Here is an 18,819-nt window from a genome sequence, read left to right as displayed (position 1 = left end):
GTCTCCCGAAAAACCTGATAAATCTACTCCGCTCCGCAATAGTAGAATAAAGAAAGACAGTTCTCTAAGAACAAACTCTACCTGGTAAGTAGATACACACATGGTGTTTATCATAAAACAAATATATAAAGGTTGGTGCTAATTTCAATTTCTTTATTGTACCAGAAGTACACCAGAATAGTGTACACCAGAAGTACACCAGTGCGTGGTTAGCTCTGGTGCTAATTACATTTTTTTGAACGTACCAGAAGTACACCAGATTATAGTTTACACCAGAAGGACACCAGATTACAGTGTACACCAGAAGGACACCAGATTATAGTATACACCAGAAGGACACCAGATTATAGTATACACCAGAAGTACACCAGATTATAGTATACACCAGAAGTACACCAGATTATAGTATACACCAGAAGTACACCAGATTATAGTATACACAGAAGTACACCAGATTATAGTATACACCAGAAAGACACCAGATTATAGTATACACCAGAAGTACACCAGATTATAGTACACACCAGAAGTAAACCAGATTATAGTATACACAGAAGTTCACCAGATTATAGTATACACAGAAGTACACCAGATTATATGTAGTATACACCAGAAGGACACCAGATTATAGTATACACCAGAAGGACACCAGATTATAGTATACACCAGAAGTACACCAGATTATATGTAGTATACACCAGACGAACACCAGATTATAGTATACACCAGAAGGACACCAGATTATAGTATACACCAGAAGTACACCAGATTATAGTATACACAGAAGTACACCAGGTTATAGTATACACAGAAGTACACCAGATTATAGTGTACACCAGAAGAACACCAGATTATATGTAGTATACACCAGAAGGACACCAGATTATAGTATACACCAGAAGTAAACCAGATTATAGTATACACAGAAGTTCACCAGATTATAGTATACACAGAAGTACACCAGATTATATGTAGTATACACACCAGATTATAGTGTACACCAGACGAACACCAGATTATAGTATACACCAGAAGGACACCAGATTATAGTATACAGCAGAAGTACACCAGATTATAGTATACACAGAAGTACACCAGATTATAGTATACACAGAAATACACCAGATTATAGTATACACAGACTGTACACCAGACTATAGTGTACACCAGAAGAACACCAGATTATAGTATACACCAGAAGTACACCAGATTATAGTATACACCAGAAGTAAACCAGATTATAGTATACACAGAAGTTCACCAGATTATAGTATACACAGAAGTACACCAGATTATATGTAGTATACACCAGAAGGACACCAGATTATAGTGTACACCAGACGAACACCAGATTATAGTATACACCAGAAGGACACCAGATTATAGTATACAGCAGAAGTACACCAGATTATAGTATACACAGAAGTACACGAGATTATTGTATACACAGAAGTACACCAGATTATAGTATACACCAGAAGGACACTAGTAGTGTAGCTCTGGTGCTAATTTAAGCACACCTTATTTTCAGGCAGGGGTACACCACAACTACACCACTGTATGTGGTGTACACCAGAGACCTGCACCAAAAATGCACCACAGATACACCAAACCCACACCACCATAGAGTGAGGGGTATTACTAACCTTTTGTCTGCTGAGGTAAGCCATTCCTTTAGCAACCTGCATTGCATAAGTGACTAGCTCAGGGGACGATGGTGGTTTACCTCCTGGTGTATGTGGACGATTCTTCCTCAGGTGGTTCAACAAACAACCATGAGGAGCATATTCTAGAACCATAGTCACTGGATCTAAACAGCAATGACATACACAAATTAGAAATAATAACATGCATTTGTAAAGCGCATAATACAAGGTTTCTAAGCGCTGAACAGGAAGTGTAAGATAAAAAAAAATTACAATTAAAAGTGGAATGAAATAGCAGAAACTGAATAGGTAGATGGATTTAAATAAGTGTGTTTTTAGAGCGGTTTTAAATGAGTCCAGTGTAGATGAGGCACGGATGTGAACGGGAAGATTGTTCTAAAGAGTTGGAGTGGCGATTGAGAAGGAGCGGTTTCCATAGCGAGTGCAGGGGATAAGACCAGAGTTGAATTCCAGGTGGGCGGTGGATGATGATCGGAGAACACGAGACGGGAATAAGTAATTCTGAGATATATTTAGGGGCCAGACCATGTTTAACTTTGTAGGCAAGAGTGAGAACTTTAAATTGGATCCTTTGAGACACAGGGAGCCAGTGTAAGGAGCACAGAACAGGAGTGATGTGATCTGATTTCTTTGTGCAAGAAACTAGATGAGCTGCTGAGTTCTGTATACGTTGGAGGGGAGCAATGTGGAATTGAGGAAATTATAGAAAGACACAGGGACACCCAAATCAAAGGCAGAACTGTCCACAGATTGTCTAATAGTTGGTGCTAAAAGCAGATTGTCTAATAGTTGGTGCTAAAGGCAGATTGTCTAATAGTTGGTGCTTGGCGAATATCCTGAGGTAATTTGTACCATTCTGCAAATGATCTTGGGAGGAAGGAGAATTTGTAACAGTCTTTGTTTGCAGAAGGCTTGATGACGGCAGTTGCAGCCTGTTGTCTAGTTCCAACCTTTCCCGTGTGCGATTTGGTCTGGTATGAATCAGTGTCTATGGTAATGAGTTAGTGAACAGATTTGTAAAGGAGTGACAAACATTGGATGGCCCTCCGATGTTTTAGTTGTTCCCACTTAAGTTGACACTTTCTTTCCTGTTGTTGTTGTTAAAGTGACGCCCAGAACACCCTTTTGGGTGACATGCTGTAAGACTGTGATCTTCGGGTTATATTGGGGTGTCATGGCCGAGCCGATAAGAGCACCGAACCCAAGCTCTGGTGTTTCTGTTCAGCAGAATGTGGGTTCGAGTCCCGGTCCTGACACTTGTGGCCTGGGCAAAACATTTTACTATAATTGCCTCTCTCCACCCAGGGATAAATGGGCACCTGTGATGAGGGAAGAGATGGTTCTTGTGATTGATTTAGCTCATTTGTTGCACAGGCTGTATACTCCCAGGGAGCTGAGACGGTTTTAGGAATGAATTAAATGGCCCAGTGACCAGGGGCAGTAATGTTGGAAAGGCTTTGAGACGCCCTTCGTGTGTATAAAGGTCTAGATAAAAAAAACGATTATTATTATTATTATCTTACCATAGAATGTACAGCAGCCCAATAGGTTGAGTACATATGGATGTTTCTGAAGTGACTTCATGACCTCAAGTTCCTTCATAAATGCTTGCTTGGCTACATTCCCTGCTGTTTCTACATAAGTGAAGGAAACACACAAAGTTTCAACGAATAGGCAAATTATTGTAAAGCTTTATCTTGATGTATCAACGCAGGAAGAAAAGAGTGCAGGCCTCGAACTTCGTGTTCAAAAGGGCACGGCAATAATTGCCTTGCTTTTTCTAGAGTTTGAAGGGCATCACAGCAATTTTGTAAGTGTAAAAAGGGCACCACGGCAATTTTGTTGAATTTGGGGGGCACCATGGCAAAAACTTAATTTACCAAGACAGGTGAGAAACTACATGAAAGACAAAAGTTGAGGCTAAAACTTTGTGCTTCCTCTCGATGACGAAAATTAATTAGCACTTAAATGCTGTACAAATCATCATCTTCATTTATTTGCTACATGTATACGCATGCTTTACGTTACCTAAGGATTTTCTGATTCCACGCTGCACTTCGTGATGAAAGTGACACTAACTTCATTTTAAATCACTCTTCGTCGATCGCCCACATCATGGAGGCATCGAGCCGTGCATCAACAAACGCACGTGAGGGACTGTCAAACTTGCTACTAAACACACAGATGGTGCGCCGCCATCTTGTTCATGTGTATGTGTGTTGGCCAACTTCTACTGTACGGGTACCATTGAACGTGCACTTCAACACACACCGTGGACACCGGCGGTTTAATTTTAGGTTTTTTTCAATGCAGTGCAATGCAGTGTGCACTAAGCTGCTACGTAGGTTGCAACGTGGGGACCTGTGAACCGATTTTACTAAAATTAATATCATGATGTTACGGGCACCAACGATAAGCCAATTTTCTTGTCGATCTTGGGGCCAGGATCTTATGCGCACGTCTTTTATGTGTATAGTGTGACTGTAGTGTTAGCGAAATCAACTCGGGTAGATTTTTTAAATGTTTGACAACAGCGAAAAGATTGTTTTTTCTCGCCTAATTGCGTCTTTCGAAACGAGTCTTTTGACATTTAATATATGCATGTAAATTTTACAATTTAATAAAAGGCAACCGACGGCAGTTGGATAAAAAGGGCACGGCAATATATTGCCGTGAATTGTCGGTAATTTTGAGGGCATCACGGCAATGGCACAGGGCACCGACGGCAATTGCCGTCGGTGCCGTCGGTAATTTCGAGGCCTGAGAGTGGTCTCTGCAGGGATATGGCCCGAGTCGAAGGCAAGGTCCTAAAACAACCTGTTTTAAAGAGCTCAAGCTGTGTCTTAAACAGCAATTTAAGACTGGGTAAAGAATTCAAAACATGCCATCAATGTTAATTGATAATGGTCTATTACTGTTTTGAGCCATGGGGCTTTATCTCCAAGCATTTCCTTTTTCTTCTACATGTAGGAATTATATAAATTATTAAGAGAGTAAAAATAATCATTTAAAGCAAAGCCTTTTGGTCAATTCAATTTGAAGTGTTTGAAAACAGGTGAATTTAAGAGAATTTACACTGTTCAAACGCTAGGGGGAGTTTCGGAACAATGCGATAGCGTGAGATTAAACACTCTCTATTGGTCAAATTACTTGAACCAGCAACAAACGCCAGAACAGACTTGATGTGTCTGCGCATGCATGGGAAAAATGGTTATTCCCTAAAACTGCATGCTTGTGCATGAGCTTGTAGTTCAGTACATGTACTGTACATTGTATACAGCATTGTCGTCGCTGACATTATTTTACTGCGTAATGTAAGATTTGTTCTTCTTAAATTTTTTGTTCATTGGACTTTGACCGGTTGGTATGACAGGATTTGTTAATTATAAGAACATAGTTTATGACTTACTTTTAAGTTCCTTGACAGCCACCACTGTCATGCCATCTTTGCCGCTGATGTCCCAAGCTTTACCACGCCACACTGCGCCATATGTACCATTAGCAATCATAGTCACTAATTGAACACTCTCTTTGGGCACCTCCCAGAAATTGTCATCAATTTGCTCCACTTTAGATCTCTGCAAGAGGGTAGGATGACAACCAAGGTACAATCAAAAACCAATAATCATAAGTTTGTTCAGTACATCAATCCATTAGGCTCCATCCACGACACACGTGTGGCATATGCGCGTCCGTAATAATGGTCTCACAAAGAAATCCCATGCACAATAACGCACTCAGTGTTCTCCGGGTTCTATTTCTATGCTCTATATTACATAAGTGGTCTTGATGGGACTCAGGTATCTTGAGTAGAGCTGGAGAGACTGGTACAACGTGTCTAATGGCAAGGTTTGGATAGGACAAATAAATGAAAGCTTCATACCTCACGCTTGAGTGTGGGTTGTGGTTGGGACCGAGGAACAGCTCCCTTGTTCTTGCCCGCTGCTGCCTGCTCTAATGTGTTGTAGCCTCCTCTACCAGCCGCTGCTTGGGCACCCTTCCCTGCCATCACTTGATCAATAGTCTTTCCTCCAGCCGCTCCATGTTGCTGTGCAGCAGCAGCTCCCTTACCACCCATAGCTTGTTGCACAGTGACACCACCACCGGCAGCAGCCTGCCTAGTTGCCCCTTTGCCCCCTGTCATGGCTTGTTGTAGAGTAACTGCCCCAGTATTGGGTTGAGGGCCGTGAGGTTTAGCCGAGGGTTTACCGCCCATAGCTTGTTGTACTGTTACCCCAGCTGCTGGACTCCTCTGGGGTGGAGGTCGTGCTCCTTTGCCTGCTGTGGCTTGCTGCATTGTTACACCTTCTACTATATAATGAAACACATTTATATTTATTTATATTGGGTGCGTTCAAAGCTTCTCTGTGTTGACCCCGCGTTGCTCATTCAGGTAGGTTTACAGCGCCGAGCTGTTCCCATCAGAAGTTACCGTGGCTGCGCGGAAGTCTTCCGGCACCTATTTCGGCCTTAAGGTTTTACATCACAGTCGCAGTAAGTTGACAGGGAGGTCAGTTTACCATGCGTCCCCATTGGATTTAATTTTAGCATTCTAGACTCTTACTTCTCTCGGCCCCAGCGGCCAGTCTATCCAGGACTGCTGGGATGGGCTAATCAGCTTGCACAGATTTTTGTTCAGGAAGTATGTCATATATGCAGTGCATAGAAATATGATGCAGTGTGAGTGGGATGCATGATGGGACTGAGCAGGGCCTTGCCTTAACCAATGAGCGTACTTAATACCTTTGCCCATCTTAGTGCCTTTGGTTAATGCATGGAGGAAGGAAGAGAAGGACCTCGAACGACCCGGAAAACCGCAGAGTAACAAAAGAATACCCTGACAATGCCCCTGTCTGACCAGTCGAAAAAGATAGGAGACCTGCAGCTGGACGACAGATTAACGAGCAGGATTAGATCTCTTTGTACAGAACCCGTGATACCGCTGCTCTGCACCGTTGTCTTCGCGTAAAGTTCAATCATTGGAGACAAGAATTGTGAATATACACGTTTTCATTTACCGTTTGTGGTGTTTCACGGAAACATAATGGCATGTTTTTACATTTTTCTGTGACTTTCCGGTCACTAGCAGTGGTTCAAAATTTGGGTATTAACACACGAGGGTGGTTGGTATTCAATTGTGTTTTTCGATTTGGTGGGCGAAAGTGTACACAATTTTTATCAGGTCTCAAAATATATTCATACAACATACGACACCATAGTTGAGTGAAAAACCAAGTGCGCACGCGCAAACTCACATACGCCAGGTCGCCAATTGTCTGTATAAGGTATGTGGGTGATTATGAGGCGTCAATAAACGAACGCGGTACCACAGGTTCGACTTTTGAAGTCCCTTCGTTTAAGCTCCTTCTCTTCCTTCCTCCATGGTTAATGCAAGGCGCTAGTCACGAGTGAAGACTCTTACCTGCACCAGTAGGTTGTCCTTTGTCTTTAGGTCTAGCTCCTTGTTTCCTGCTAGCCATTGCTTCATTAAGTGATTGACCACCAGCAGCACCAGGTTGAGGAGCATTGGTCGATGGTTTCTTACTCCTCATGGCATCATTGAGTGATGCGACACCTCCCCCAGTAGCTCTGTGAGCTCCTGGTGCTAGGCCTAGTGGTAAACAATCAATGTTGGTCAATACAGGGTTTCACGTTTTTTTTGCAAGTTGCCTGACACACAAGGCCTGAAGGCCACTTTAAGGTGTTGGCTTCAAATCAACTATTTTCCAGGGGCCGTTGCCACCTACTCCCGGGGCTAAAACAGGGTTACCCCTTTATAGTCCATACGGATGTAGGCTTTGGTATCATCCATCAGAAGCCTGGTTGGTAGATCAGAAAGCAATACCTCCCCAACATTTACAAAGCAAATCATGGTAATAAGTAAGTGTCTTGCTTAAAGGCAGTGGACACTATTGGTAATTACTCAAAATAATTATTAGCATTAAACCTTACTTGGTAACGAGTAATTGGGAGAGGTTGATAGTATAAAACATTGTGAGAAACAGATTCCTCTGAAATGACGTAATTTTTGAGAAAGAAGTCATTTTCCACAAATTTGATTTCAAGACCTCGGAATTAGATTTTTAGGTCTCGAAATCAAGCATCTAAAAGCACACAACCTTGTGTGACAAGGGTGTTTTTTCGTTCATTGTTATCTCGCAACTTCGACGACCAGTTGTGCTCAAATTTATACAGGTTTGTCATTTTATGCATATGTTGAGATACACCAAGTGAGAAGACTGGTCTTTGACAATTACCAATAGTGTCCAATGTCTTTAAAAGGACAAAAGTACCACAATCGTGACTCCAACCCACACTCTGCTGATCAAACACCAGAGCTTGAATTTGGTGCTCTTAATAGTCGCTAGGCCATCACATGCCACAAATAATACAAATAGTGCTTAAAGGCTTTTGGTTATTGTCAAAGACCAGTATTTTCACTTTGTGTATCCCAACATATGCATAAAATAACAAACCTGTGAAAATTTGGACTCAATTGGTCGTCGAGGTTGCAAGAGAACAATGAAAGTAAGTAAAACCTTGTAACACAAATTGTTGTGCTTTCAGAAGGGCTTCGAGACTAAAGACAATTAGTATTTGGGTGAAAAATTGCCTCTTTCTCGAAAACTACGTTACTTCAGAGGGATCTGTTTCTCACAATGTTTTATACTATCAACAGCTCTCCATTGCTCGTTATCAAGTAAGCTTTTATGCTAACAATTATTTTGAGTAATTACCAATTGTGTCATGTGCCTTTAAAGAAAATGATATCAGGTGATCCACAGTGATTCATGTTACATTTGATGCAAATGTTGGGGTACACCAAGTGACAATCACCACAGGTGTGCAGTGCCTTCAAGACGTTTGTGACCCGCTCTGTGAAAATGAGTCAGATGTTGACAATTTAAAGAATTGGCAGGAAAGAACGTACCAGCAGCAGTTATTTGGAATATGTCTAAGTATTGGGGTGTATCGTGTTGCTGAGTTACTCCCATTTGAAATTAGACAGTTTATCTTTTTTTTAAATGATGTTTTAAACTACCATTTCGCGCAAAAGGATGAAAATTAGACTAAAGTATTATCACAAAAATGTTGTATTCAAAGCTTTATTGCCTAAAAATAATTGTTCTGATATTTTCCACATTATACTGGCCATTACATAATAATGCATTGGGCGACATCTGACTCATTTTCAGAGTGGGTCACATTTTGTTTTAGTATTTGATGATGTTTTACCTGTCTTTTGCTGTGCCATCATAGCTTCCTGTGTGAGTGCAGCTAATGCAGCTTCAGGGTTACCAGTGGCTACTGCATCACCAGCCGTTCCAATCAATTGACCTAAAGCGTCAAAACCACCATCGGCTACTCCGCCCTTACTGTACTCAGCTTGACAACCGGCCATCTCTCTCAACTGGGCATCAAGCTGCAATCAAAGATACATCAAATCAACGTTCAATGTCATAAAACATCCTTCAATTTTTAGAGTGTCATGGCCGAGTGGTTAACCCTTTCAATACCATTGTCGAGTACCGCGCAATGCAAGCGCTTCCTTACCAAAGTCGAGTTTACTCGACCGTGCGTCGTGTAGTTGCTCCGTCCCAATGTCGAGAAAACTCGACAGAAAAAAGCCTTGCCTTTGAGAGATTGTATTATTTTTGTTTGGCGCCCTCTGTTGTTTATATAGACAGGTTGCTTGTTTACCAAGCATTGCAATGGTATGTATTGTATAGGGGGTCGCCATTATGAGAAAAGTACACGTCAAGATTTCACGCTTCTGTTTTTTTTCCGACCAAAATCACCATCATGGCTGCTCATTGCACAGAGGTTTTGGCAATCAAAAGGTACACATTGTTGATGGAAAAATGTACCATATATTGAGCTAGACTTAATAGATGGATTGCACATAGTGTCAACGACCGCCATATTTGACGATAAACAGTAGAAAAGTGCACGCAAGTACGCGCTGCACACAGCTCTCAGCAAATGATAGCCTTTCCGGGTAAGTTTTATCAAAGATGGTGGTCAACGACGTCATGTGCAATCTATCTATTCCTCCAAGCTGCTTTCATTTGTACCTGTTTGAGGCCTGCCATCATCATCGGTGTATCAACTCTCAGAGAAGTGTCTGGCCTGGTACTCTCTGGTCGTGGTGTACGCAGCAATGAAGAGCGCTGTGCACCGGCTACCTGCTGTCCAGGTACATCAAGACCCTGATTGGATTTAGTTGCAGCGTTCACTCCGACCGAAGAGTTCTCTCTGCCAGCTGCTGTAATTTCAGGTACTCTAGCGAAGTTATCAGGAGTAGCTGCAGCTTCACTGCTGAGACGTCTACTCTCAGCCGTCCCCGGTCTGCCTGTGGAGCTTGGTGATGTCGGGGTTCGGATGGCACTACCTGGGCGGGAGACTGAAGACTCGGGGTGGGACACAGCGCTTCCTGGACGTGAGACAGCGCTACCGGGGCGTGAGACTGCACTACCAGGGCGTGAGACGGCACTACCGGGGCGAGAGACTGCACTACCGGGGCGGGAAATGGAACTGCCGGGGCGAGACGACATGGACGAAAAGGCACGGTCGTCCAGTTCAAACTATTTACAAAAACAAACATACTCAAGTTTCAAAACTGGATTAAGTGTGCATACATATAGATACATATTACAAAACAACACTTTATTGGATGCGTTCAATTAGCTTCCCCGTGTCGACCCCGCACTGCTCATTCTGGTGAGCCCCTGACAAGAGCTAATCGAACGATCACACTCACTCTCTCGTGATGGCGTCATGCAACTCGGGCCGGCCCCAAGTGACCCACTCCACAAGCAGGGCACTTGGGGCTGACCCGGGTGAGCCCCTGGAATGACTTCAAAGCTATTCTAACATACTGGGGGCAGACCGGGGTCGACCCAGGGAAGCTGATCGAACGCAACCATAATAATAATGAGATTATAGCTATTTGCAAAGTGAATCAAATTATGATTTGGAACTCAGACAAGCAGGATAAGATCCCTCTGGAGGAGATCCTAAACCTATAACCTCTCTTAGTGACCACAGACGACCTCAATCAATTTCATTTCATTTCTACTATAGACCATGTCAAACAACCCCTTTGTTGTTATGAAAGCGGCCATAATTGTAGGGCATGCCGTATGCAAGGTTCCCACTCGGGAAATTATGACCTGGAAAACCTGGAAAAGTACTAAGTATACAGTGCTAACACATATCATGATCAGTGTATAAGATGAAAAACAAAAATAATATTCTTTATCCCCATTGCAAATTTAACATCTATTAGGTAATGTTACACTCTCCTGAAGAGGAGCAGAGTATACTGTTCGAAACGTCGAGACCAAACTGGCTCTTTTCAGAGCCAGCACTCCCTCAAAAAAGATTTCACTCATAGTTGTACCTGCAAGTCAACTATTCATATTTATAGTTGTTCTTATTATCCACACCATGCAAAGCTTCGAACACTATTCACAATATGTTTTGATAACTGACTTACTCCATAGTCCAGCAAGGGTTCCGTCTCACTAAAGCGTCCATTCTTCTTCAGTCTTGCCTTCAACTGCTGACGACGTTGCTTATTTAGAGCACTCTTCTTCCCTTCCTACAACATAACACAATAATTAGGCAAATTATGTGGTACAAAAATGATATGGTTTCTTTATGAATAAATGAAGGGTGCACAAGGCCAAAGACACTCTCATGTCATTTATGTGGACGACAAATCACTGCAAGAATTGGTCTCATCTCTCATGAGCGAGTCTGTGCCAGAACTCACTGTCTGATGAGCTATCTACCTTCTTTTGATCCACCGAGTTGTGCCTGCATCAGTTGTTTTTATCTTGTTTCTCTAATATACAGAGTACTATTACAGAAGTTCCACTTACCGGAATAATGCTCATGTCAGCAGCATCTTTGTAAAGCTTAGATTTCTCACGCTCTTCCTGTTGGAAACAAAAATATCATCCAAACTGATTGTGATAACAAAAATATATCATAAATATTATTACTATACATGTACAGGAACATTTTTACAGAACAGGTATATGTTTGAGGACGGCAATGGAACTACACAACATTGGATAAGCCCTAAATCAGAAGCCCATGTGTGTTCCTGTGTATTGTACATTGTGGCAAATTATTTCTAACGAAAATAATAAAAGACTTCTGGCCAGAAGCCTCTTTCATCATTTTCTTGCAACTTCAATGACCAACTGAATTCAAATGTTCACATAGCTGTTATTTATTGTATTATGTTGAGATACACCAAGTGAGAATACTGGTCTTTGATAATTACCAAACGTGTCCAGTGTCTTTAATGGTGAATAATGAGCTTACCATGAGTTTGTTGCGCTTCCTGAGGAGCTGTTGTTTACGAATACCTAAACCAATCAACAAGAGTAATGTAAAGCCTCCCATTGAGCCAAACACAATACCAAGGATTGTACCGAAAGGGATGTTCATGCTTGGTCGTACCACCTTACGGACATAGCCCAAAGGAACTGAAAATAAAACGAAAAGCCAATTTATTGGTTTGTTCTCTGTAAATAAATATTGTAAACATAAACAAACTTGATATATGTTTGGTTTGCAGTAACACCATATGTGTATCTACTTGCCAGGTAGAGTTTCTCTTTATTCTACTACCGCGAAGTAGATAATTAAAAAATCTTGACTTATAAAGACCTACATTGAATATTTCTAGGCCGAATCTATTTATTCTAGATTTATTCCTTTTAAAGGAACACATTGCCTCAGATTGGATGAGTTGGCAGTATAAAAAGCGTTTGTAACCCTTTGTTGTAAGATGCATGGTAACCCTTTGTTATAAAATGCATGGTTGGAAAAATTGCTTGGTTTTCCTTTTACCTTGTCGACTAACACGGTCGAAAAACCACGCAATTTCGTGTGGATCATTGCATTCTACTTTTAAACATTTTTTTTCCAACCATATGCATTTACAAACGCTTTTTATACTGCCAACTCGTCCAATCTGAGGCAACGTGTTCCTTTAGGGAATTGGTTGTTAACACAACCAAAGAACAATCGGAGTAATGTTGGATACACTTCTCCCTCAAAACTAAAACAGGCCTGATATTTCACATGAGCAACGGAGGTAATTGCCTCGATGCCCCCTGGCCATTGCCTTGGTGCCCTTGATATGCTCCAGTAGGAATTTACTCAAAGAGCTGAACGACCTTTTTGACGTCGTTCAGACATCGGATGTTAGAGTAACGGGGTCGCGTTTGCTTTGACCTCTTCAAACCAAAGATAAACCGTATTGGGTTTAACTTAGTGCTGTCTGAACGCATGGGGAACAACTTTCAACAACCACCTCGAAAGTTAAACCAGTTTGGGTCTAACTCAGTACGCTGTCGAACACACCCGTTGATACATTTTATGTGACACATAACACACAAATTGTAAAGCTTCCCTTTCCACTTGATGCCGAAAAGTTTTACCTGGACATGTTTGTTTGAAGCAGCTTTGGAACTGTTCCGTCTCGTCATCTTCTGGGCAGGGTTTACCACCATTTCTTGGTCTTGGATTGGTACACGTCCTGACTCTTGTCTGATTCCCTCTGGAACATGTCTTACTACATTCACTCCAAGGTGTCCAGTCGGACCACTCACCTTCAAGATAAATCAATACATCAAATCAATTTTATACAATTTATCAACAATTCAGGGTGTCGAGACTAGTGGAACGTTAGTATTAAAGACAGTGGACACTATTGGTTAACTCAAAATAATTATTAGCATAAAACCTTACTTGGTAATGAGTAATGGAGAGCTGTTAATAGTATAGAGCCTTGTGAGAAACGGCTCCCACTGAAGTAACATAGTTTTCCCTGAACTTGATTTTGAGACCTCAAAATTAGATTACATGTATGAAGTCTCGAAATCAAGTATCTGAAAGCACACAACTTCATAGGACAAGGGTGTTTTTTCTTTCATTATTATCTCTGAACTTCAACGACCACTTGAGCTCAAATTTTCAAAGGTTTGTTATTTTATGCATACATGTATGTTAAAATACATCAAGTGAGAAGACTGGTCTTTGACAATAACCAATAGTGTCCACTCTCTTTAAGCCTGGTTCATACTTCCTGCGAAATGCAAAGCGAATTTTGATGTCACAGGGCTATTTTCGCTGCGGATGTTTCGCAGAATATGAGAACATCTCTACTCCTCTGAATTAATTATTGGGAATTTGTGACATTGTATTGAATTCGCATACACAGAAAGTATGAACCGGGATGTAGTATTGCCTCAAGGAATGATCGTACCATTGTTCATGCAGTCAAAGCCTCAGCAGGTCCAATATATCTCCTTATGAACCCCCTCACATGGCTTGTTACCTAAGGACTGGTGGAGGGTTAGTGTTAGTGTTGGGTTTAGTGTCAGGGTTTAATGTAGTATTGCCTCATTGATTGATCGTACCATTGTGCACGCAGTCAAAGCCTCTGCAGGTCCCATATATCTCTTCATGAGCGCCTTCACATGGCTGGCCTCCTCTTACCGGTGGAGGATTGGTGCAGCGTCTGGTTTTTCGCCCCCTGCATGTCTGATCACAGGAATGCTCATTCCATGCACTCCACTGCCCATCAACTATAACAGAACAAGGAAGAAAAAGACTTGGTATCGTACAAACTTGACAAGTCCAATGGGGAGTCATAACTCTTAACTTAAAGGAACACGTTGCCTTGGATCGGTCGAGTTGGTCTTTGAAAAGCGTTCTGTAACCGTTTGTTATAGAATCGATATGGTTAGAAAGATGTTGTAAAAGTAGAATACAATGCTCTACACAAATATGCCTCGAAATTGCGTGGTTTTCGTTTTACCTCGTCGACAAACACGGTCGGCCATTTATGGGAGTCAAAAATTTGACTCCCATAAATGGCCGACCGTGTTAGTTCACGACGTAAAATGAAACCGTGCAATTTTGAGAGATACTTGTGTTGATCATTATATTCTACTTTGAAAACATCTTTCTAACCATATGCATTTCATAACAAACGGTTTCAAACGCTTTTCATAGACCAACTCGTCCGATCCGAGGCAACGTGTTCCTTTAAGCCATGTTCCCATTGGGCGTTTTCTTCTGCTGCCACGTGGAAAGTAACCAGGACTGGCTTTGGTGTAATTCTACCATGCGCATTCCCACCTGGACTTAAATTCCAGCGTTTTATTACACAACTTGTCAACAAGTCTACTCAATAACTAAAAGAAGTACTTAGTACTATTATGGCAACACTTTACAAATGGACAAGCCATGGTCTGTGTTCAATTCGTTAGCTTATTAGTCTGGGCTCTGGTAAGTTTCTGTCCTTTTTCTTCAAAATATTTCCTCAATGATGTTTTGAGTGTTACGAAAAGATTCATTAGACATTGAAGATCAAGTCTTTGTGTCATGATTTTCGAAATTGGTAAAAATTTGTCAAATCTGTAACTAGTCTGTCAACATTGGTAGAAACTGCACAGTGTGTCGGGATGTGGTACAATCTTGTGCATACTCCACCGTTGTAACCCTCTGGGCCCAATTTCATAGAGCTGCTAAGCACACAAATTATCTTAGCATGAAATTGTTGCCTTGATAAAAAACAGGATTACCAAACAAATTTCCATATGGTTTTCAGGATAAGCAAACAATGGCTGAACACCAGTAATAAACGATATGCAAGAAAAGGAAATTTGGTTGTTAATCCTGTTTTTTTCAAGGAAGAAATTTCATGCTACGCAAATTTTCATGCTTAGCAGCTCTATGAAATTGGGCCCTGGTCTACGATCGTCCAGAGGATGGAGGGTTACAATCATCACAACTAGCCTAATGACATAATTTTGCCATACATAATTGAAGCACGATACCAGTGAAAGCAATTCCATGGGAAATGTTTTTGATCTAGGACAAAAAGACAGCTAAAAGGCTGCAAAACAGTATGATGTGTACGATGACGTGTATGAGCTCCTGTATCCGTAGCTAACGTGTGTGCAAAATTCAATAGTTGTCGAGGTATCTGTATCTGTATGTGTATCCGTAGACTTGCGAAACCTCTCTAATAAAGGATGCGTTCAATTAGCTTACCTGGGTCGACCCCGGTCTGCCCCCGGTGCGTTCAAATAGCTTTGACATAATTCCAGGGGCTCACCCGGGTCAGCCCCCAGTGCCCTGCTTGTGGAGTGGGTCACTTGGGGCTGGCCGGAGGTGTATGACGTCACCACGAGAGGGTGAGTGTGATCGTTCGATTAGCTCTTGTCAGAGGCTCACCCATGTGAGCACGGCAGGTTTGACCCAGGGAAGTTTATCGAACGCACCCAATGACAACACGACAAAACATACAAAGACCAAGACTTGACTTACCAGGGCACACCACGAGGCTGCATGCTGCAGTTTTACGGCTGTCTCCAGGGCACTCCTTACCACCATACTTGGGTACAGGGTTGTCACATGTACGATACCGATACTTATAACAATCTGTATTACATAGAGTCCATCCTCCCCAGGCTCCCCAACCACCATCAACTGTCAGTAAAGAAAATAAATGGCTCTGGATGAGCTGAGTTTGTTAAAGGGAAGACGTTAAAAACGTGCTTAGTAAGAAGTGACCGAGTGGTTAAGAGCACCGAACTCAAGGTCTGCTGCTTTCTGCTCAGCAGAGTGTGGGTTCAAGACACTTAACTAGTATAATTGCTTCTCTCCACCAATATGGGTAAATGGGTAATCTGCATGCTGGACGACCTTGCTAAGGGGTCGGACACCAAGTCGCAAATCGATGTGGTACTGCTGGACTTCGAGAAGGCATTCGACAAAGTGTCTCATCGGCACCTGCTGAAGAAAGTCCATCATTACGGTGTTAGAGAGACAAGACACTGGAATGGATTACAGGCTTCCTCCACTCCCGCAGTCAATGTTCTCGTCGATGGTCAGAAGAGCAGCGAAACTAGCGTCACATCTTGAGTCCCAAAAGGCAGCTTACTCTGCCCTCTACTCTTCCTAGTGTACATTAATGACCTGCCTGACTGTCTCTCAAGCTCAACAACTACGTGCAGGCTATTTGCAGACAACAGTGTTGTTTACAGATACATCTCTACAACCAACGATGCCATCAGCCTCCAGAAGGATATCGACGCCTTCCAAGACTGGGAAATGAAATGGCTGATACGCTGCAATGCATTAAAGTGTCAAGTTGTTGGCGTTACCAACAGCGGAACAGTGTCCCTACCTCTTACACCATTCACGGGCATACCTTGGTGGCTGTCAACTCTGCTAAATACCTGGGAGTCCACCTTGACCCGAGGTTAAACTTCAACACCCTGTTGACAACATCACAAAAAGAGCCACTTGCACAAAGGCCTTCTTCTCCCGTAATCTGAGCCACAGTACAAGCTGTCTGTACCACCTTTACTCAACCATCCGTAGAATATGCAGCAACTTCATGGGATCCCCACACGCAACGTAACATCAAGAAGCTAGAGCAAGTCCAACGAAGCTCAGCTCGATTTGTCATGGGAGATTACAGAAGAACAAGCAGTGTTACCGCCATGCTAGATCACCTCGAATGGCCTTCTCTACAGGAACGTCGTCATCAAAGTCGCCTTCAAATGGTGTACAAAATAAGATTTAACCTGGTCGACATGCCCTGGAGCACCCATCTGACACATTCAACCACATCAACAAGAGGTCATGGCTCCTGATTCACAACCCCACGTATATACCAGCTCTTCAGCGTACGCCAGCTCTTACTTCTCACGCACCATCCGGGACTGGAACAACCTCCCAGTTGATCCTGCGGCGTACCCGTCCCTTGACGCCTTCAAACTGGTGTTAAGGGACCCCCGACTGAAGTAACCTCATCTCCAGCTTTTTTACCCGCACCTGTACATAATTCTATCTGCATCTGACACAAATTCCTGTTGCCAAAGTGAACCCATGCGCTTCAATCAATTGAAGGCTGCACACGACAAGGAAGAAGATGTTTCTTGTGATTGATTAAGCTTATAGTGCGCTACATATTTGCCGGCACAATTATTATATATAACTTATAATTACCTGCACAAAATTTGAATAATTATTGGAATTGATCAAGGAACTTGAAAAGGTATGCCTAATAATTATTCATAAATCAAGAGAACATGTTGCCCTCAAGCACTGTTCATGGAGGCAATAACGGAACGAACATCATAGTTGTAAAATGTCTTGGTCTAGCTAGGTCTATGAGTATCATTTGGCCACACTTTACACAGGTTAAAAAATGACTTGATTATGGGCTCTTTCACTCACAAGGCCATTGGTAATTGCCATGCTTAGATCGCAAATGTGGATCATGGTATTCCAAAACAATAAGTACTCTATACTACAGGGTATAGTACATGGCATGGACTTGTCGTCAAATTGTGTAATTGTTGAATAAATGTAGAATCCTAATTCCCTCTCATCACAGTTTAACTAAAGATTTAGTGATCATTTTATATTGTGCCCATAATTGTATGCCTTTCCTACTCTCATCCTCCATGCTCTACTCATGAGGTTTGTTCCGCTGCTGATCAGTGATAATATGGCGCTCTAATAAATCTAATTCAACTCAACAAAGTCAATTGCACTGGGGGAACGTGGGGCTCTCCTGCTCATAATTCCGTGATACCTACATCATGTATGGTCCTACCAATACGGTTCTTCAGTGACTGAGAGATTATGATAAATGAGATAAATAATTTAGCTTATTAGTGCTCATTATTAACGCACTATAACCTGTGAGACTACAATAATATAAATGCACTGCACAAAATCACTCACCAGGACAGATGACATCTCCACATGTTGCATTTTCTACACTTATACCGGTGCAGTTAGCGCCACCATGTGCCGGAGTTGGGTTAGTGCAATTCTTCCTTCTGTATGTTATACCACCTCCACAAGAGACGCTACAGGGCTCCCACGAACCAAAGTCTGTCCACCCTCCATCAACTACAAGATAATCAACAAAGTATATTCAGAAATACCTCGTCAACTACAATATTATCAAGAACAAAGTATAATCAGAAATACCTTCATCAACAAGAAATTCAACAACGTATAATCAGAAATACCGATCATCAACTACAAGATAATCAACAATAATCAGAAATACCTCCATCAACAAGAATAATTATTA

General features: G+C 42.0%; 1 protein-coding gene across 2 annotated transcripts in view; it reads right to left on the bottom strand.

The window, feature by feature from the left end:
* LOC139952553 (uncharacterized) overlaps nucleotides 1-18,819 on the bottom strand; it is a 52,475-nt gene that overhangs the window by 6,038 nt on the left and 27,618 nt on the right. For both annotated transcript variants that reach the window (XM_071951722.1, XM_071951723.1), the window contains exons 5-18: nucleotides 18,462-18,632; nucleotides 16,029-16,190; nucleotides 14,111-14,278; nucleotides 13,130-13,300; nucleotides 12,006-12,169; nucleotides 11,555-11,611; nucleotides 11,167-11,271; nucleotides 9,743-10,252; nucleotides 8,904-9,090; nucleotides 7,090-7,278; nucleotides 5,551-5,978; nucleotides 5,077-5,245; nucleotides 3,191-3,301; nucleotides 1,647-1,810 (exon numbers count right to left, since the gene is read on the bottom strand). In XM_071951722.1, the coding sequence (XP_071807823.1) occupies nucleotides 1,647-1,810; nucleotides 3,191-3,301; nucleotides 5,077-5,245; nucleotides 5,551-5,978; nucleotides 7,090-7,278; nucleotides 8,904-9,090; nucleotides 9,743-10,252; nucleotides 11,167-11,271; nucleotides 11,555-11,611; nucleotides 12,006-12,169; nucleotides 13,130-13,300; nucleotides 14,111-14,278; nucleotides 16,029-16,190; nucleotides 18,462-18,632 (2,756 nt within the window). The remainder of the gene's footprint in view (nucleotides 1-1,646; nucleotides 1,811-3,190; nucleotides 3,302-5,076; nucleotides 5,246-5,550; nucleotides 5,979-7,089; nucleotides 7,279-8,903; nucleotides 9,091-9,742; nucleotides 10,253-11,166; nucleotides 11,272-11,554; nucleotides 11,612-12,005; nucleotides 12,170-13,129; nucleotides 13,301-14,110; nucleotides 14,279-16,028; nucleotides 16,191-18,461; nucleotides 18,633-18,819) is intronic.

This window comes from Asterias amurensis, chromosome 20 (genome assembly GCF_032118995.1).
Source record: "Asterias amurensis chromosome 20, ASM3211899v1".
Lineage (NCBI taxonomy): Eukaryota > Metazoa > Echinodermata > Asteroidea > Forcipulatida > Asteriidae > Asterias > Asterias amurensis.
This window is presented reverse-complemented; position numbering and strand designations above follow the sequence as displayed.